We start from the raw sequence: 22,106 nt of genomic DNA, 5'->3' as shown, positions 1-22,106 counted from the left end.
GTCTCTCTCTCTCTGTCAAATAAAGAAAATAAAATCTTAAAAAAAAAAGACATTCTGGGGCGCCTGGGTGGCTCAGTCGTTAAGCGTCTGCCTTCGGCTCAGGTCATGATTCCCACTCCCCCTGCTTGTGTTCCCTCTCTTGCTGTCTCTCTCTCTGTCAAGTAAATAAATAAAATCTTTAAAAAAAAAAAAAAAAAGACATTCTATGTCAATCTCAGGTAACTCTCCCACTCTGTATGTAGCCTTTTCCCCATTATTACTAAAAGAAGATGCAAGACAATTTACCTATCGCTCTGAATATGGAGAACTTATGTCCAACAATTCCCAGTATTTAATAAATAATTCAGCACTGATAGTGCTTGATAAAAGTACAGGGAGGAGAGTATCATTTTTAAGCAATTCCTATCACAATCCTGAACCCTTCTGGAATGGTATTTTCACCTACCCTCTTCTCTTTCTGTTCCACCCATCTTCTTCCCTTGTTCTAGAGAATTTGATTTCTATTACCTTTCATATTTTAATCCATATTCATATAGAAATATTCTTTTAAAAATAGTATCTTGGAGAGGGGCCTGGGTGGCTCAGTCATTAAGTGTCTGCCTTTGGCTCAGGTCATGATCCCAGGGTCCTGGGATCGAGCCCCACATCAAGTTCCCTGCTCAGCCTGCTTCTCCCTCTCCCTCACCTCCCCCCGATTATAAGAGACTACTACAAACAATTATATGCCAACAAATAAGAGAACCTAGAATAAATGGATAAACACCTAGAAACATACAACCTAACAAAACTGAATCATAAAGATACAGAAAATCTGAACAGACCCAAAGCTAGTGAGGAGACTGAAGCAGGAATCGAAAACCTCCCCCCCCACAAAAAACTGCAGGGCTAGATGACCTCATAGGAGAATTATGCCAAACATTTAAAGAAGTAATAACACCAATTCCTAAACTATTCTGAAGAATCGAAGAGGAGGGAACACTCCCAAACCTGGTGTATGAGGCCAGAATTACTGATACCATTTTACCAGGAAAAGACAGTATAAGAGAAGAAGACTAGAGACCAATATCTTCAATGAATATTGATGAAAAAAAAATCCTGAACAAATACTACTCAACCAAATCCAACAGCACATTAAAATGATCACACACCATGACCAAATGGGATGTATCCTTGGGAATGAAAGGATATACACAAAAATCAATCAGTGTAATACAACACATAACAACAGACAAAAGCTATTTAATCATCTCAATCAATGCAGAAAAAGCATTTCGCATAATTCAATACTCTTTCATGATAAAAACACTCAATGAACTTAAGAGAAAAAAAAATGACCTCAACATAATAAAAGCCATACATGAAAAGCCCACAGCTAATATCATACTCAGTGAGGAAAGAGTGAAAGCCTTTCCTCTAGTATCAGGAACAAAGCAAGGATATCCACTCCCAGCATGGCTATTCAACATTGTACTGGAAGTTCTAGCCAGAGCAATTACACACACAAACACACACACACACAAAGGCATACAAGTTGGAAAAGCAGTAAAATTATTCTGGTTTGCAGATGACATAATATTATACATAAAAAACCCTAGATTCCACACACACACAAACCTGTCAGAATTAATAAATGAACTCAACAAAGTTGCAGGATATAAAATCAACACTCGAAATCATTTGCATCTCTATACCCTAACAATGACCAGTCCAAAAAGGAAATTTAAAAAGCAATATCTATTTACAATAACATCAAAAAAGATAAAATACTTAGGAATAAACTTAACCAAAGAAGTTAAAGACTTACACATTGAAAGCTACAAAGGATTGCTAAAAGAAATCAAAGATAAAATAAATGGAAAGCCATTTCATGTTGATGAATTGGAAGACTTAAGACTGTTTAAATGCCTATACCATTCAAGCAATCTGCAAACTCAATGGAATTCCTACCCATATGCGAATGACATTTTTTGCAGTCATAAAAAAAATTCCTATAATTCATATGGAATCTCAAGGGACTCCAAATAGCAAAAACAATGCTGAAAAGAAAAAAAAAAACAAACTTGGGGAGTCTCCACACTCCCAGATTTCAAAACATACTACAAAGCAACAGTAATTAAGATGGTATGGTACTGGCATAAAGACAAATATATAGACCAACGAAGAGAGAGCCCACAAACAAACCCTTGCATATATGGCCAAATGATTTTCAACAAGGGTGCCAAGACTATGCAATAGGGAAAGGATGGTCTCTTCAACAAATGGGTGTTGGGAAAGCTGGATAGCCACATGCAAACAATGAGGTTCGACTCTTACCTTACACCACATACAAAAATTACTCAAAATTAATTAAAGACCTAAATATAAGGGGCACGTGGGTGGCTTAGTCGGTTAAGCATCTGCCTTCGGCTCAGGTCATGATCTCGGGGTCCTGGGATGAAGCCCCATGTTGGGCTCCCTGCTTAGCAGGGAGTCTGCTTCTTCCTCTTCTTCCTCTTCCTCTGCCCTTCCTCCCTGCTTGTGCTCTCTCTCTCAAATAAATAAATAAAATCATAGAAAAATAAAAAGACCTAAATGTAAAACTTTTTAGACTCCTGGAAGAACATCAGGGAAAAGCTTTAGGACACTGGATTCGGTAATGATTTCCTGGACATACACCAAAGTACAGGAAAAAAAACCTCAACATTAGAAATGGGAATATATTGGGGTGCCTGGGTGGCTTGGTCAGTTAAGCATCCAACTCTTGGTGTTGGCTCAGGTCTTGATTTCAGAGTCGTGAGTTCGGGCCCTGTGTTGGGCTCCATATGCTGAGTGTGGAGCCTACTTAAAAAAAAAAAAAGAAGAAAAGAAACCGGAATATACCAAACTTAAAAACTTTGCACCAAAGGAAACAATCAACAGGATGAAAAGGTAACCTATGGGAGAAAATACTTGCCAATCATATATCTGATAAGGAGTTAATATTCAGAATCTATAAGAGACTTCTACAACTCAACAAACAAATACCCCAGTTAAAAAACGGGCAAAGGATCCGAATAGACATTTCTCCAAATAAGATATACAAATGGCCAAAAAGCACGTGAAAAGATGTTCCACATCTCTAATCATTTGGGATATGCAAGTCAAAACCACAATGAGATATTTCACACCCATTAGGATGGCCACCATCAAAATAACAGAAACTAACAAGTGCTGGAGAGGATGTGGAGAAGTCTGTAACCCTTGTACACTCTAAGTGCAAAGGTAAAATGATATATCCATTATGGAAAACAGTATGCAAGTTCCTCAAAAAATTAAAAACAGAATTACCATATGATTAAGAAATTTTATTTCTGGGTATATATCTAACATAATTCAAAGCAGGATCTCAAAGAGTTATTTGTACACTTGTGTTTGTCAGCATTATTTACATTACTAAGAGGTGGAAGCAACTCAAATGTCCATCAACAGATGAATTGATAAAGAAAAGGTAGTATAGGCATAAAATGGAATATTATGTAGTCTTAAAAGAGGGGAATTGCTGTCACATGCTACAACATGGATGAACCTTGAAGACATTATGCTAAGTGAAATAAGCCAGTCACAAAAGGACAAGTACTGTATGATCCCATTCATAGGAAGTAGTTCTCGAAAGCAGTCAGTCATAGAAATAGAGAGTAGAAAGGTGTTTACCAATGGCTGGAGGTAGGGGGAGTTCATGTTTAATGGGTATGAAGTTTTAGTATTACAAGATGAAAAGATTCTAGAGATTTGTTGTACAACAACGTGACTATACTTAACACTAATGAATTGTACACTAAAAATGGTTAGTTAAATGAGGGGGATGCCTGGCTGGCTTAGTCGGTGCAGCATATGACTCTTGATCTCAGGGTTGTGAGTTCGAGCCCCACAATGGGTGTAGAGATTTTTTTAAAACAAGAAAATCTTAGGGGTGCCTGGGTGGCTCAGTCAGTTAAGCCTCTGACTCTTGGTTTCACCTCAGGTCATACTCTCATGCGTCCTGGGATGGAGCCCCGGCGTTGTGGGGTTCCATGCTCAGCAGGGGGTCTCCCTTAAGATTCTCTCCCTCGGTTCCTCCCCAACCCCCCCAAATAAATAAATAAATCTTTACAAAAAATAAATAAAAACTAAAAAAAAAAAAAAAAAGGTTATGTTGGGCCCTCTCAGGGCCTCACTTTCAAGATGACCAAGAAAAGAAAGAATAATGGTTGTGCCACAAAGGGCCATATTAGGCTGCACATGGCCATGGCCCTTTGTGGCGCAACCACTGAGAAGTTTGTTACTGGGACCACAGTAGAGGCCACTGCCATCAGGGGCATTTCCAAAGCGAATGGCTTCCAGGTGTATGTGCGTCCCAAGCTGTGAGACTACATTACTGCGCGAGCGGCGCCATTCACAGCAACGTAGTCCAGGATGGCTCTCCTGAAGCATGGAAGGACCCAACACCCCCACCCCCACCCCGATTTAGACCTAAGGGTGCTACCCCACCACCTCCACCAAAGCCCATGTAAGGAGCTAAGTCCTTAAGCACTGAAAAAAAATTGTTCTCTGGAAAAAAAATAAAATGGAGATTATACTTTAAAATAATGGTTAAGATGGTCAATTTAATGTTATATGCTTTTTGATCACAACAAAATGAAATAAAAAAAATAATACTTTGAGACTGGGATAAAATATTTATAAAAGACCTATCTGATAAAAGACTGTTATCCAAAATATTAAAAAAAACTTTTAAAACTCAACAATAAGAAAATGAGCGCTCTGATTAAACAATGGGTACAGACCTGAATAGGCAACCTCATGAAAGAAGATATTCAGATGTCAAGGACGCATATGAAGAGACGTCGAACACCATTATGTCATTAGGGGAATGCAAATTAAAACAAAAATGAGATACCACTACACACCTCTTAGAATTGCCAAAACCCAAAACACTGACAACGAATGTTGGCCAGGATGTGGAGAAACAGGAACTCATTCGGTGCCGATGGGAATGCAAAATGAATAGCCTCTTTGGAGACAGCTTGGCAGTTTCTTACAAAATTAAACATGCTTTTACCATACAATCCAATAAGCACACTCCTTGATATTTACCCAAATAAATTAAAATCTTATGTCCATGCAAAAACTTGCACATAAATGTTTATAGCAGCCTTGTTCATAATTGCCACAACTTGGAGGCAACCAAGATGTCCCTCAGAAGGTGAATGGATACATAAACTGGTCCATCTAGACAATGGAAGATTATTCAGCGCTAACAAGAAATGAGCCATCGAGACATGAAAATACATGGCATAAACTTAAATGCATATTGTTAAGTTAAAGAAGCCAATCTGAAAAGGCTACATACTGTATATGATTCTAACAGTATATTATAGAAAAGCAAAACTATGGAGAAAGTAAAAAGATTAGTGGTAACCTGGGGTTGGCGGGATGAAGGGATGACGAGGCAAAGCACACACAAAGGATATTTAGGGCAGCGAAACGAGTCTGTACGATACTAATAATGGTGGATACTTGTCATTAGACATTTGCCTAAGGCCACTGAATTTGGAACAAGAGTGAATCCTAATGAAAACTATGGACTTTGGGTGATAATAATGTGCCAGTGTAGGTTCATGGATTGCAACAAAAGTACCACTATGGAATGCTGATAGTGGGGCAAGTTGTACACTTGTGGGAAAAGGGGGTATATGTGAAAACTGTACTTTCCTCAATTTTGCTGTGAACCCACAACTGCTCTAAAAAAGTAAAGTTTATTATCAATTAAAATACAATCTGTTAAAAAAATACAATCTGTTGGGAACAAAACATATTATCTGATATGGACAGGTCTAAAATCTTAATTGACTGGGATCTTATTAGGTAATAATCAACAATGATTAATTTGGGTTAAAAAATAACTCGGTTGATAGTAAAAAATAATACTATCTTAGAATTCTCATACATTGCTGGTGGAATGTAAATGGCACAGCTGCTGTGGAAAACAACTTGGTGGTTCAGGAAAAAGTTGAACATAGAACTACCATATTATGTAGCCATTCTACTCCTAGGTGTATATCTCAAATAATTGAAAACAGGTGTTCAAAAACTTGACCATGAATGTTCATACTAGCAATGTTCATAATAACCAACAGGTGGGAAAACTCCCAAATGTCCATCAACTGATGAATGGATAAAGAAAAGATGGTACAGCCATATGATGGAATATTTAGCCATAAAAAGCAAGAATTACTAGTATATGCCACAATAAGAAGAGACCTTGAGAACATTACATTAAGTAAGAGAAGGCAGACACAAAAGGCCACATAGTGTCTGATTCCATTTACATGAAATAATCTAGAATAGGTAAGTCCATAGAGACAGAAAGAAGATTAGTGGTTACCAGGGCCTGGGAGAGGGAGGAATGTGGCATGACTACTTAATGCCTATGGGGGTTACCTTTTGGGGTGATGAAAATGTTCTGGAACTAGATAGTGTTGAAGTTTGCATAACAATGTGAATGTATTAAATGTCACTAAACTGTGTATTTTAAAAGCTGTGTTTTTACCACAATAAAAAAGATGAACCATAAAAATACCTTGATTTTTTCACTCTCTTTTCTCACTCGCTTTCCATTTTCAATAATGTAAACAGTGCTCTTGTTGACTTCATTGTCAGCTCTGTGTCTTAGCCAATCCTCATATCCCTAGAATAAAAATAACTACAGTCAAGCTCACATAATGCAGTGAAGTTGTTAATAAATTTCTATAGCTCCCTCTATGAGTCACCAGCAGATATTTATACTTATAGTATTAATCTCAACTCACAGTGCTAAAAAGACAACATTGTTCATTTTCACAGCAAAAACTAAGACACACTTTCAAAATACCCCTTAGGTAAATATTTACTGTGTTAAAAGGTTTCTCCATTCTACAGAGAAGTATCAATGAAAACACAGGCATCAGAACCTTAATATTCTTCAACTGTGAAAGGCTATGATTTATTCTTCTAATTCTACTTATTCAAATTAATGTTAATTTCTCTACTTTTTAATGTGACAATTTTTTTTCTGGGTTTTATTTTCTTACAGCTCTAATCACTTAAATATATTATTCTGTAGTAGACTGTTGGGAGTGATCATCGCTGAGGAAATCTAATTCCTACCCAGGGAAAGAGAATAGAAAAGGCAAGTTAGGATTATTTTGGCACAGAATCCATGATAAGTTTTGGAGGTCAACTTCTCCACTGATTTGGTGGTAAAGGAAATCATAAACTGGTATTCATTTTTTAGAGTTAAAAGTAATCAGGGAAAGGTCTAATGGCTCATTTTAGTTTGGTTTTTTTGTATGAAGTAAATTTAAGCCAAAAGGACTAAGGAAGGAGGATGTTCATTTGTTTGAGCATGACCTCTTCTCCTTTTTTACATCACGTCGCTTTTTTTCTTGAGAATAATGTCTGTACCTTTTCAAATGTAACTGTTTGAAAAAAATCTCTTGATCGCCTTCCACTTTTTTTCTCCAGTGCTATATTCATTCCTGTTCTGTCCCTCTTTATGACAATGCTAGGCTATCACTTCCTATGGCACTTTCTGTGATGTCAGTGAGGAAAGAAAGGCCCTAACATGAACTAGTATAGGGAGTAAAATGAATCAGTAAGAGCTTTTGTAAACCATACAGGCTATTCTTGGAACCAGCAATTCTATGATGTTAAAGAAAATAATCCTAACAGCCTAAGGGAAAGAACATTCCAAAAGTCTTTATTTAGCAACCAAACACTTGAAAAAATATTCTTGCAGTTTCTGGTAGGCAAGATAGAAGACCAGATAACCCCAAGAGGAAAGGTAACCTTGTTCAGGATAAAATTAAACAGACCTTCATTTTCGAAGTTCTTGAGGATAGTTTTTAAAGCTCTTTGGTAAGTACTGTCTAAAAGTATGTTTGCAAAAAAATAAATAAATAAATAAAAGTATGTTTGCAATTAGTCAGGTCCTGTGGACTGTCCCAGTACATGATAAACCTTGCTAACCCACCCTTTACCTCCAGTTTCCCATTTGCACTTTCAATTTCATGTGGAATTTTTCAAAGGTACCATCATATAAAATGGTCAAAATACTTCAAAGACATCAGCATCAGAAACCATGGCAATTGTCAGCTTTGATGAAAAAACAAGAATAAAAGTCACCTCTGCCCACCACCCACTTTGGCAGCATCAGGGAAGAAAGACAACAAATTATCAAGTACTTGTGCTCTTGAGTTCTCTGCTTTAGGCATCAAGAAAAATTCACTAGAATGGGAATTTTTCAGAAAGATATGCCACACTGAAAAAAATTTATACACATTAAAAATTCGCCTCTCATTTCCTGACTGAGCTGTACCTTCTACCTTCTTTCTTTTAGGGTTACAACCCCATAACACAAATACTGAGGAAAAAAGGGGCAAAAGAAATTAAAGATGTACCTTATGGTCATTTTAATATGTTTTCAATAGGAATCAAATATAAACTAAATCCATCAAGGATGCTGCCCACTATATAAATATGAAAAAGGACCTTTGGCAATGAAATTCAAAGCAGATGGAACTGAAATGCAGGCATAATTGTAAATAAGAAATTTACCTGCTTGATGGCTGTAACAGTTATAACAAAGAAAAGTGGAAGTCCACTGGTAACCGGGCTAGTCGGTGTGTCTACTGTGACCTAGGTAAAGAAATTAAATTGAACGTAAAAGGAAAATAAGCCATTCACTTATATGCAGGACTCATATGCTACAACCATTTCAGGTAGAAAAACAGACAAAACATATCCTGGTAACAGGGTCAATGTTGACTTTCATTAAAACAAAAGCAATCCACAGAGCAGTTAGTGTAAGGAAACAGTTCTAATTCAGGTTTAGGTTTCATTCCAGTTTGGATTAACGCCTTCCATGAAATAGAACCAATCATTTACCATCTCTTTGTTGAGTACCATTCTTTCAGCCCCTGTGCTATCATCAGCCAGGCTCTAGAGATGTTGCTTTAAATGAGATAAGAGAATAGTCCCTGCCCTCGTAAAGCTAGCAGCTTACGGGAAAACAGTCAACCAAGTGAAATGCTGAAATCTTAAGAGTAAAGCTGAGTTAACTAGATGAAGTATGAGCTTTCAGGCAAGCACAGAGGACCGCATATACAATGTCTCTATGGTAGGAGCGCGGGGGTGGGGGGGCACAGGTAAACAAATAAAGGAAGCCAAAGGCAGGACAGAGTGTGGTGTAAGATGGGGCTGGAGAGGGGGACAGAGGCAAACCCAAGCAGGGTCCTCTAGGCTACAGCTCATTGTTTATCCCACAGTGGGAGATAACTAAAGCTTTTAGGCAAGGAGAGGTCCCATAAACAGAACTACATTTTGAGAAGATCATCCTCCCCAATTTGTGGAAAATAGAATGTAAGCGGGGAGTCCATAATGCGAGTACAAAATGATGGCTTGGACAAGGGGGGCAGCGGCAGACATGGAAAGAACTTCCATGGATAGTTCAGGGTTAAAATGGTAGGAATGGCAAGGAATTTTTTGTCGGGGTGATGAGAGATGACTTCTAAGTGTCTGGTGAACACGGCTGGGTAGATGTTGTCATTCACTAAAACAACAAATACTGAGAGAGGACTAGACCTGAGGGACAGAGGACCATGAGTTCAATCTCACCCCACAACTCGCTCTCTTCTCTAATCCCCACCCAGGCCGGGCTCTGCCACATCCCCCGAGTTAGAGACACAGGCTTTTATGTGGCTGTGGGCCTTCGTGCACAGCCTGAGATACCCATCTGGCATTCTTCACCAGATTAACTTGCGCTAATCTTTCAAGGTTTAGTTCAGATATCATCTAGTCTTTGAAGTCTCCTTAAGCTCCTCTTGGTTAGAAAGACATATTAACTTCCACTGTATCCCCACAGCATGTCGCTCATGCTACTTTTATGACTTGTACCACATTACATTAAATGGATACATGACTGTAACATACATTCCTTAAGGACAGAAAAGCCATATCTTGATCGTCATTGTATCTGCTAGAATCTTTGTTATCTGGGATACTGCAAGGCACACAGTAGGTGCTTGGTATACATTTGCTGAACCAAACTGAACTGCGTGGCATGCGACAAAGAATGACTCTTCTGAGCATAATTTTGTATGCAGTTTATTTTATGCTGTTTTGTAAGATATCTTATGATGGATCACTAGAGTAGCTCTTTTTCAAATGACCCATCATTTAAGACTGAAATTAGCTCTTTTCCATATCACAACCCAGATTGGTTTTAAGTAGCAGGGCTAAATTAAATTATAGCACCATTTACTCAAAGCCTCAAAGTGGATAAACAGAAGCACTTAACATTAACAAGGCATTTGAGCAATTTCATTGGGATGTTTCCGCTTCGTTTAAAAAATGAAACGAGGAAAAAATACCCTTACTGTAATAAAATTTTCTGGGGGTAATTCTGGTGAGGGAAAACTTATAATAGCTCATAGACTTAAAGATGGAAGAGGCAATTTGAGATGTCTAAAATTCAAAACACAAAAAAAACATTAGCAGGAACATAGAGAAGATCAAGTCTACCAGGCTTTCACACTTAAAAGTAAATGAATGAGGAAGAGCAAAACTGGTATCAGGAAGAAAAGTGATAAATTTTCAATTAAGCTGAATCTGGTGTTTAATGAAGTAAAACTATTAATCTGAACTATTTTCAATTTTAATATATGCCACTGTATTTAATGGTACACAATATATGTCCTTCTAGGATGAACAAAGATATGAAATCCACGAAAGTTTTTAAAGAAAGTAACAAATTCTCAACAGGTTTTCTAATAAAAATGCTACTTTGGAAATATATAAAATCATGTAAACCTTAAACTATAATATTAGTACTTTAAAAAGTTTTATTAAAACAAGCCCTGAAACACCTTTTTACACACAGGGCAATTTTTTTTTTTTTTTTAAGAAATGGATTGAAAATTTGTTTGGGGGGAAAAAATTTGATTGGAGTAATTAAGTTTCTTTTCTTTTTTTTTTTTAAAGATTTTATTTATTTATTTGACAGAGAGATAGCACAAGTAGGCAGAGTGGCAGGAAGAGGGAGAGGAAGAAGCAGGCTCTCTGCCGAGCAGGGAGCCAAACGTGGGGCTTGATCCCAGGACCTTGGGATCATGACCTGAGCCAAAGGCAGCCGCTTAACCGACTGAGCCACCAAGGTGCCCCTGGAGTAATTAAGTTTCTAAAAGGGGAGTGGTTGTTTATGGAGCTCTTACCTGCACAAGGAAAATGATGAGAAAATAAAAATTTGCAATTCTTCTAAACTGTTCGAACAGATTCTTTGGGAGGAAATTCCAAAGTGTATACTGTATGGGAGGAGGAAAAAAAGTATTACTAGAAAGGAAACTTGAAAAATCCTAATAACAACTCATATGGGCCAGACTATCACAGTAATTTGAAAACATGTTAAAACCCAGACCTCACACATACAAATAAGCATACACTTAGAGGTATACTACATAAGAAATGAAGTTTTCATCTGGAGCATCACGATTGGGCCATCTAGTCCCCAACCTTTGCTTTCCCTGACCTGATCTAAATTAGGTTCCTTGTTAGGTGTTCTCAGGTCATCCTATACTTCCTTGACAATACTCGATACAGTGAATAACTATAGATGTGTGCATTTTTTATTAAAGTTGCTCCCTCAATAGGCAATAAGTCCCATAAGGACAGGTAATATTACTTTTCCCCCAACACCTAGCAGACACAATACAGACATTCAATAAATTAGTTGGACGAATGAATGAACAAATTAATTCCTCTGGCTAAGCTAACTACTGGAGTCTGGATCATCATCACTGATATAACTCTGTCCCTATCAGTATCCCCCCCACCTCCATGACGTCTGAGGTGTACACATAACCCTGGGACATAGAGGGCTTTCACTTTAATCAACAACATACCACACTGGGCTTTGGTAACTGGTAACAGGTTAAAGGTTCAATGCTAAATAGTACATGGGCAGGAGAAGAAAACTCTTGGGCCAACTGTTGAATCACCAAGACTTTCTCACTAATATCTTAAGCTCAAGGACGAGGTCATCTAAAAAATCACCAAGAGAAGATGCATTTTCTAGATATCTTAATAAAGACCAGAAACCAGAAAGAAAGGTTTCTTAACCTAAAAGATCTAAATTATACTTAAATGATCTCCACCACAAATATGGTGAGAAAGTATCTATTCGGTAAGGTGACTGAAATGCCAAAGTTGCAGAGCATGACACAATATATGTGAATTTACTACTAACCTCTCTTTAAAAGGCTTATGGGCTCAAAAATTAAGGAATCCCAGGAAAATGAAGATAAATGGAGGCAAAAATATTCAGTAAAGGAGCTGCATTACAACCAACAGCCAACCTAGAAGATTCTTCCCCCCCAGGAGTCATGGAAGCGCCTCAAGGAAGCTCATTCAAAATGAAGTACAAAATTACAATGAGATATCACCTCACACCTGTCACAATGGTTAAAACAGAAAACACAAGAAACAACGGGTATTGGCGAGGATGTGGAGAAAAAGGAACCGTTCCTCTTGCACTGTTGGTGGGAACACAAACTGGTGCAGCCACTGTGGAAAACAGTATGGAGCGTCCTCAAAAAGTTAAAAATAGAACTACCCTATGATCCAGTCCTTGCACTACTGGGTATCTACCCCCAAAATACAAAACACTAATTCAAAGGGATACATGAACCCCTATGTTTATTGCAGCATTATTTACAAAAGCCAAACTATGGAAGCGCCCAAGTGTCCATCGATAGATGAATGGATAAAGGAGAGGTGGTAGATATACACAATGGAATATTACTGAGCCATAAAAAGGATGAAATCTTGCCATTTACAACAACATGGATGGAGCTAGAGAGTATAAAGCTAAGTGAAGTAAGTCAGAGAAAGACAAATACCATGATTTCACACATATGTAGAATTAAAGAAACAAAACAAAGGTAAAGAAAGAGAGAGAGAAAGACAAAATAAGAAACAGACTCTTAATTACAGAGAACTGATGGTTACTGGGGGGAAGGGGTGGGGGGATGGGTGAAATAGGTGATGGGGATTAAGGAGTGTACTTGTCCTGATGAGGACTGGGTGATGTATATGGAAGTGGTGAATCACTATATTGTACACCTGAAACTAATATAACACTGTATGCTAACTATACTGGAATTTAAAACCTTAATAAACAACAATGAAAAATAAAGAATTGTGTGGCTATGCATCATTTGGGGAAAGAGAATCCACACTTTTTATCAGGTTCCCAAGGCAGCTTGTAGCCAAAAACAAAAGGGATCAAAACCACTGATCCAGTCACGTTGAAGCTGATGTAGTCCAGGATCAGCACTTAACTGTCCCAATTACTTAAGATCAATTTTCTAAAACAATAAGCTAAACTCCCACAACAAGCTAACAGCTGAGTTTCTGGCTTGTTGACCTTCTGTTCCCTAACTAAGGGGTTTTTAATTAAACAAACAAACATTAGGGTCTGTTAAGAGTCCTCTGTGGGGTGTTAATACATCAAAAGGGAACATTTTTGTTGTTGTTTCTAGGCCCCCACTGTTTGTTTACCACTGTTTTAACTTATTAAATTAACTGCTTCTTTGGGGAACTCTGATTATTACCATTATAGGAAACTATTGCTATATGCCCTCTTCTTTTCTGTATCAGGTCATGAGCTATTAAGAGGTCAGGGAACATATAAGCCCTCTTACCACAGCTGCCTAGAACAATGTTTGGTACATAGAAGGCACAAGAAATCTTGATCTTAAGGGTTGGCCATTTACTCCACTGCTCCTTACCCATGTGAAGCAGAACTTTCTCTTTTTTAAAGTACCACTCTTTCTCCCATAAATTCAAAAGTTTAAGTAAAGGGAGTTACCAGGACACTCCCCCACTAGGATTTAGTAACTTTAGCTAAAAAGGTACCAGGGAGTTTGAAAAGATTCAAAGAGATGTCCAATAAATTCTACTGAAAATCTGAGTTTTAAAAATGAGGGAGAATGCTAGTGTAATTTTAGGCTTGAAGCTTTAATTCAAGACAGTCTTTCACATAGGAGTTCTAAATTTAACCTTGGGCACACCTTCAAAGAGTTAGGTGGAGCTCACAGATTCTTAACCCACTAAAGTGCCTTCAAGATTGAGGCTCTGAATTTTTAAAGAAAAAAAATGTGTAATGGGGAAATATGACGGAAACTAAAGATCCTAGCAGCAAGCAATCAGTGCTCATTTTGCTACAGAAGGGGATTTCCAAATTTTGTACCAGCTACAAAATTCTGGTGATTCCCAGAGGTTCCTGCTGATTGTATTAAAGTAGGAAGTTTGCAGAGAACAAGTTTTTCTATGGAAAGTATTGTGTTCCCCAAGAAGAAAAGAAGACTAATTTTAACAGTAAGTAAAATTTAAGGTAGGTCAAAGTGTTTATCTTCAGTGTTCCCTGCATTAATAAGACTTATTCCCAGTCTTTACTGGGAATTACTGGTGGCATTGGTAAGCAAAAAGCACCTATTAAGGGAAAGGTATTTTTATCATCAAAGGGTTAAAAAAGGAAATCAACACTTGCTACGAAGTTGGAAGGCAGCTAACATATGCTATAAATTGTACATTTCTTCAATTAAAAGATTCTGGTGAAAATACAAACAGCCAAAAGACAATGTGAGGAAGGAAAAGTTCAAATTATGAAAATATTGGGGGGCGCCTGGGTGGCTCAGTCGTTAAGCATCTGCCTTCGGCTCAGGTCATGATCCCAGGGTCCTGGGATCGAGTCCCACATCGGGCTCCCTGCTCGGCAGGAAGCCTGCTTCTCCCTCTCCCACTCCCCCTGCTTGTGTTCCTGCTCTCGCTATCTCTCACTCTGTCAAATAAATAAATAAATAAAATCTTTAAAAAAAAAAAAAGAAAGAAAATATTGGGGCGCCTGGGTGGCTCAGTCGTTAAGCGTCTGCCTTCGGCTCAGGTCATGATCACAGCGTCCTGGGACCGAGGCACACATTGGGCTTCCTGCTCAGTGGGGAGCTTGTTTCTCCCTCTCCCACTCCCCCTGCTTGGGTTCCCTCTCTAGCTGTCTCTCTCTCTCTCTCTGTCAAATAAATAAATAAAATCTTTAAAAAAAAATTTAAAAAATTATGAAAATATTGTTCTCTCCAGAATGGACCCAAAGGCCTCTTTTAAAGAGAGATCATTCCACACAATCAAAACACATGAGACTGAGGCAATCACTAGTACTGCTCAGGACTGTAGTAATACTAATCACAGAAATATAATTTAACAATACCACCTACCATTTACTGAGTCATTACTATAAGCCAAGCACAGTGCTTAAACTGTGGATTACTTTACTTTATCCTCACCACAGGCCTCTGAGGTAAGTACTGTTAATATCTCCATTTTACAGATAAGAAAACTGAGACACAGAAGGGTTCGATGCCTTACTTTAAATTCAAACCCAGGTCTTCTGTCTACAAGGATGAAGCTCTTTACCACTACACTGATATGCTATCCTCTTCTAATTATTCATTGTATTAAGATTTCATTCTTTTTCTGAAGTTAGTATACTGTCAATTCCTCTTTTTCTGCGCTAGAGCTTTTAGGAAAAAGCAGATCACTGGTAAACTAGATGACTGGTAAATTAGCAAAACTGGAAACATGTAATATTTACAGAGAAAAGAGAAATGTTAGTCTATTCAATGTACAAATGTTCACTTCTTTATTCTGATTTCTAAAAGATATATACAGATACAGAGATATATATGCAAATCTGTTCAGAAACAAACTTTATTTGCCTCATGAGCTCTTAACTATTTAAAAAAATATCCTAATGTATTGTTTTGCCTATTGGCAAAACTGAAGCTAGATAAAATATGAGAAATATATTAAATATGAAAAGATTTGACAATTAAACAGTGTTCTAGTTCTTTTACAATGTGAAATCATGAAGTATATTACAACAAAATGGTTATAATTAGTTCAACGAAAGTCACTTTACCATCAGTGTGTTACATTATCATCTTCCACATAAAACACTATGGAAAACAATACTTCCCTAGAAAGTATTTTAGATTTTGATGCAAAATGTGAGAGAAAACAGAGAAAGGAGCCCCAATAGCACAATGATGTGAAAAGGGCTTTTTATTCAGAGCCACTAGACCTTATAAAGCAGTTCTGCTCCTGACTTTATCGCTCACTCTGCTTGGTGACCATGGCACTAACTTAATTTCTCTGGGTTTGCTTTCTCCATCTGTAGAGTCCGCAAGTTGAACAGATAATCTCGCAGGATCTTTCAGTTCTATAAATCTATGATTCTGAGTCAAAGGACTACTACTGTTGTCTTGGATCCTACAGGGGGAGTTACAATTTTCAATCAAAGGACTAGTCACTATCCTGGGCACAGGTATGAAAACTTCTGGCTGATGACAGATTTTCTGCCATAAGGTTCAAGATGAACAGGAAATAAGACATTTTATCCAAAGACAGAGTGTTCTATAGGCCAATAGATACATGCTCATCAGGCAACAGTTTTCACTCATTCTGTCCATATTTTACATGTTAATCTCCTACTTAAGTATAATCTGTATACATCACTACCTCAAGAGAAATCACACGTGTTTGAAAACCAAATGTTAAATTTTTAAAGGAAGGGCATAATTTTGTTTCAGGTCCTAGGTGTTTGCAAACTTGCAGTGATCCAATTGTCACTAACATTTTACATCTGCCTTGCCAGGCTACGTGAAGTAAGGAAAATCTATCAACATCTGTCAATCTATCAATTATCTGCCATTTAGCACCTAGTACCTAACCTGGTCAGCCAAAGGTAAAGATTAGCAAGCTAATATTAGTAGCATGAGGATGACTGGTACTAGGGACTACAGAGAATGCTTTTACGTATGGAACATCAGCTCCATTTCACTGTTGAGGACATATAGACTTGGAGATTAATTTGGCCAAGGTCACAAAGCTAGTAAATGGTCAGGCCAGGAGTGTACTTGAGGAGCTCCCCAGTGGAACAGAAAGAGATACAAATGTCATTCTAGGATAGCACCCTCCAAAAGAATGTAAATTATTTAGGACCTAGTCCAAGCACTTAAGAGAAATTCACGAAGATTTGGGCAAGTAAATAATTCCTAGTTTTAGCACCCTTTAAGGCTTAACGTAATATGTATCATCAACAGGCCCTAGGAATAATAATGGAAAGCAAGTGACTAATATTTCAGCTATAACAAGACAGTGATACTTTTTAAGAAAAACAGCCTTTTGGTGGAATAATTACCAAAGTTGGTATACGGTATAGGTGCACATCCATGTATGCATATATAAATAAACCAGCTTCCTTGGAAGCATAAATCAGTGCATTATCTGGCTCACTATATGAATCACTACACGTATCTATTGAATTAAAAAAACAACTTACCTTAGATGAGACTATTCTATTATCACAAAATCTTTGTGCAATGTAAGCTTCTGTTTCTGAAACTGGATGATTGCCAACAAACACTGTGCGTGTACCAACTCTTTTCTCTTCTCCAGCACACTGACCAAGAAAAAGGGAGGAAAAGTCAGTTTCTTATCACATTTGTCCACGCTTCTACTGAGCTCAGAATTCTTGCCTAAGCACATCTGACAATCCCCTAGAGAGACAAGAGTACCAGGGAGGGGAGAAAACCTTGTTAGGCTACTCAAACTCCAGTAGGCTCTTGGTTGCTGACTTACTGAAGATTAGTGGAAGGGATGCGTGAGACAACTGTTCTGAGGCCAACCCTACTATTTTAAAATGTTTAAATTAAAAGAAACCCTAGAAATAAGTCAATCAGAGAAAGACATATATCATATGACCTCATTGATATGAGGAATTCTTAATCTCAGTTAACAAACTGAGGGTTGCTGGAGTGGTGGGGGGTGGGAGGGATGGGGCGGCTGGGTGATAGACAGTGGGGAGAGTATGTGCTATGGTGAGCGCTGTGAATTGTGTAAGACTGATGAATCACAGACCTGTACCTCTGAAACAAATAATACATTATATGTTAAAAAAAAAAAAAAAAGAAGATAGCAGGAAGGGAAAAATGAAGGGGGGGAAATTGGAGGTGGAGACGAACCATGAGAGACTATGGACTCTGAAAAACAAACTGAAGGTTGTAGAGGGGAGGGGGGTGGGAGGATGGGTTAGCTCGGTGATGGGTATTAAGGAGGGCACGTTCTGCATGGAGCACTGGGTCTTATACGAAAACAATGAATCGTGGAACACTACATCAAAAACTAATGATGTAATGTATGGTGATTAACATAATAATAAAAAAATAAAGTTTAAAAAAAATAAAAAAATAAAAGAAATCCTAGAAAAACAGTATTTTTACTGCCATTTTTCTTTCTTCCACAAAATCTCAACCATCACCATCACAGCAACACACTCCAAAGGTCAGATTGGGAATATTTAATTTATCACACAACAACTACTGAAGACCATCTTGCTAATTCCTTACCAGAGAACACAAAGCGGAATGCAAATTACTTCTGAACGGAAAATAATTACTTGTAAGTATAGAGAAATAGAATGGCTGTCTTTAATGATGATCAACTACTTCTACAAAGAAAAGTTGTAATTCTTTGGTTTTACAGGAAAGACATCCTTTGTGATTTTTCAGAGCCTACTGTCAAAAAGTCCCATTTCACACACTATATCTCTAATGCCCCTTTTATTTTATTTATTTATTTATTTGAGAGGGAGTGGGGGGGAGGGGCAGAGGAAGAAGGAGAGAGAGAATTCCCGAGCAGGTTCCACGGCCAGCACAAAGCCTGAAGCAGGGCTCGATCTCACAACCCTGAGATAACGACCCCTGCTGAAATCAAGAGTCAGTTGCTTAGACAACTGAGCCACCCAGGTGCCCCCCACTTTTACAATTTTTTAAAAGTAGGTTCTAGAAGTTCTAGAATCTACAAGTTCCAAGGTTGAGCTCCATTTTACCTTACCTTTTTATTTCACTGAGGCTTTACTCCGTTTTTTGTTTTTTAAAGATTCTCCAAGAAGTTTATTTTGCAAATTTTTTTGCATTTTATGTTTTTGGCTTACAGTGTTATAAAGAGAAAAATGTATACAATTTTGAACACTGAACTATTAATCATTTTCACATGAATTAAGATATACTTTATTTCTAATTGACCTTCAAATGCAGCAGCAGCTCATGAGTTTAGTTAAGTATTCTTGCTACCCCATCCTACCCTGTCATTGAGTCAGAGTTCAAGATACAGATACATATACAAATACAAAACAGACACAAACAAGCCTTTTATGAAGTGAACAAATCTTTTATAATGTAAATAACAGTTCCCTTTTGGAACTTTCTATATCCAGTTCATGCCTTTTCTGAAATTGGGACATTCACACTTATTAGACACAATCTTCATAAAGCAAAGTGTTTATCTCTTTGCAAACTTAGGTAATTCTTGAGAGCAATATTTTTCTTATTGATCTGAAAAGAACAGTGTGTGGAAGGTCAAAGAGGAAAAATCACTTCACATGATCAAAACAGAAGAGGTCTGAAAAATAATATACTTAATAGTGTAGGGAGAAAAATTTTAAGTATAGATTCTATGAAAATATTGATATTCAAAGGAATAGCTTTGGACCCATTGCCAAAAACTCAGATTTTTTTCTCAGTTAATTAAAACCAAGAGTATTTATTTAGGAAGATACATTAAGTCTTTGAAGTAAGAATGAAAGAATTGTACAATTTAATTTCTATATAAATGACTGAATATACAAAGTATCAAATATAAACAGTAGTATAGCAAGAAAATAAATTGGCAGAAATAATTACTCAACCAGGAGCAATAATTAAGACCACCATTTGAAAGATCTTCTATACACCAAGAACGAAAAAAATGTTGTTATACGATTTTAACAGCATACAACTGAATTCAATTCTAATTCATTACTATTATACTTTTTTCTTCTTCAGTATTTGTAGACCCACATCATCTCCTATCAATTCATTGTGTTTATTACGTGAACCATCACATGCAGGAAAGTCTTAGAACGCCAACACCGACAATAAGCTGCTTCAGTAAGACACAAATCTTCAATGTTTATTTCATTCACCACTTTGGGATTTTCCTCTTGTATTTTAAGATTAATCAAGCTTGGGGGTCCTGGGTGGTGCTGCCCATTAAGTGCCGGACTCTTGGTTTCGGCTCAGGTCATGAACTCAGGGTCATGAGATAGAGCCCTACCTCGGGCTCCCTGCTCAGTCCCAAGTCGGCTTATGTTTCTCTCTCCCTCTCCCTCTGCCCCACCAAAACCCCATGCTTGCTCTCTCTCTCACATACATGCACTCTCTCTCTCTCTCACACACATAAACAAATAAATCTTAAAAAGATTAATCAAGCTATTGTTCTGTTGCTTTTCTTTGAGAGGAATGGACGAATTGCAAAGTAGCTAAGTAGTGCAAGTACACTAAAGAAAGGCAATAACCGAAGCCATTCTGAAACTGTGAGCTAGTGAACCAGTAATGCTCTCGGGGACAGGGAGCTGCTTTAGATATGGGAAGCTGCACCTTCAGGATGTGGGCCAGCTCTCCAGTACCCTCCTCCCCGCCAGCGACCGCTCCTCTCTGAGACCCACCACTCTCCAGCTGAGCTGCCATGCCTCTACTCTGTTTTCTTACCTTAAATCAGGACAATACACTTTTTATTTTTTATTTTTTTTAAAGATTTTATTTATTTGACAGAGAGAGAGACAGTGAGAGAGGGAACACGAGCAGGGAGAGTGGGAGAGGGAGAAGCAGGCTTCCCTCGGAGCAGGGAGCCCAATGCGGGGCTGGATCCCAGGACGTCGGGATCCTGACCTGAGCCGAAGGCAGATGCTTAACAACTGAGGCACCCAGGCACCCCAAGATTTTTTTTTAAAGATTTTTATTTATTTGACAGAGGGAGAGATAGCGAGAGAGGGAACACAAGCAGGGGGAGTAGGGGAGCCAGAAGCAGGCTTCCCACTGAGCAGGGAGACCGATGCGGGGCTCGATCCCAGGACCCTGGGATCATGACCTGAGCTGAAGGCAGACGCTTAACGACTGAGCCACCCAGGTGCCCCAGGATAATACGCTTTTAAAAAAAAGATTTTATTTATTTGAGAGAGAGAGGATGGGGGGTGGAGTGGGGGCAGAGGGAGAGGAAGAAGCAGACTCCCCACTGCACAGGGAGCCTGAGGCGGGGCTTGATCCTAGGACCTTGTCATGACCTGAGCCAAAGGCAGACTTTTAACCAACTGCCACTGCACCACCCAGGCGCCCCTGGGATAGTCTCCTTTGATGGTACTATATTATCATGTTTGAGACAGCCATATATTTAAGTCAAAAAAAGATAGGAACCAATATCCACATACATATTTCCATTATTTTTTAAAAAGATAATTCCCTAGCCCAGAACGTTTTAAAGTATGTAGGCTCAAGGATTTTCCTTCCTTTCAATGATCTATTTAAAAGCCAAAGATGTAATAATCCCGACCCCAAAGTAATCATTTTAAGCAAGACTACTTAGGGATTGCAAAGTTCTCCAAATGTCTGTTTGGATGTATTTCAATCTGAATTTTTGTACCTTTTATCAATATTATAGGGAGGGGCGCCTGGGTGGCTCAGTCGTTAAGCGTCTGCCTTCGGCTCAGGTCATGATCCCAGGGTCCTGGGATCGAGCCCCGCATCGGGCTCCCTGCTCAGCGGGGAGTCTGCTTCTCCCTCTCCCACTCCCCCTGCTTGTGTTCCCTCTTTCGCTGTGTCTCTCTCCGTCAAATAAATAAATAAAAATTTAAAAAAAAATTGTTAAAAAAAAAATATTATAGGGAAAATGATTTTTTAGTTTAAAAAGGTAAAAATCAACCAAAAGTATAGATAAGACCTCTTGACTCATCATTTTCGTTAAAACTTATTAAATAATTATTTAGTGGAGTACTGCTTTCAAACTCTGAATCAATCAAAAAATGACTGGGATAAATTCAAGTAGGAGAGATTTAGCCTATATATATATATATATATATATATATGCTAAATATGTATATATATATATATATATATATATATAGGCTATATATGTGTGTGTGTGTGTGT

General features: G+C 38.0%; 1 protein-coding gene across 7 annotated transcripts in view; it reads right to left on the bottom strand.

The window, feature by feature from the left end:
• Positions 1-22,106, bottom strand: part of ATP11C (ATPase phospholipid transporting 11C) — a 175,713-nt gene that overhangs the window by 76,991 nt on the left and 76,616 nt on the right. For all 7 annotated transcript variants that reach the window (XM_032428196.1, XM_032428200.1, XM_032428198.1 and 4 more), the window contains 4 exons: positions 17,426-17,545; positions 11,247-11,336; positions 8,593-8,673; positions 6,578-6,685 (listed from right to left, as the gene is read on the bottom strand). In XM_032428196.1, coding sequence (XP_032284087.1) covers positions 6,578-6,685; positions 8,593-8,673; positions 11,247-11,336; positions 17,426-17,545 — 399 coding nt within the window. The remainder of the gene's footprint in view (positions 1-6,577; positions 6,686-8,592; positions 8,674-11,246; positions 11,337-17,425; positions 17,546-22,106) is intronic.

This window comes from Phoca vitulina, unplaced genomic scaffold, assembly GCF_004348235.1.
Source record: "Phoca vitulina isolate PV1807 unplaced genomic scaffold, GSC_HSeal_1.0 scaffold39, whole genome shotgun sequence".
NCBI lineage: Eukaryota > Metazoa > Chordata > Mammalia > Carnivora > Phocidae > Phoca > Phoca vitulina.
This window is presented reverse-complemented; position numbering and strand designations above follow the sequence as displayed.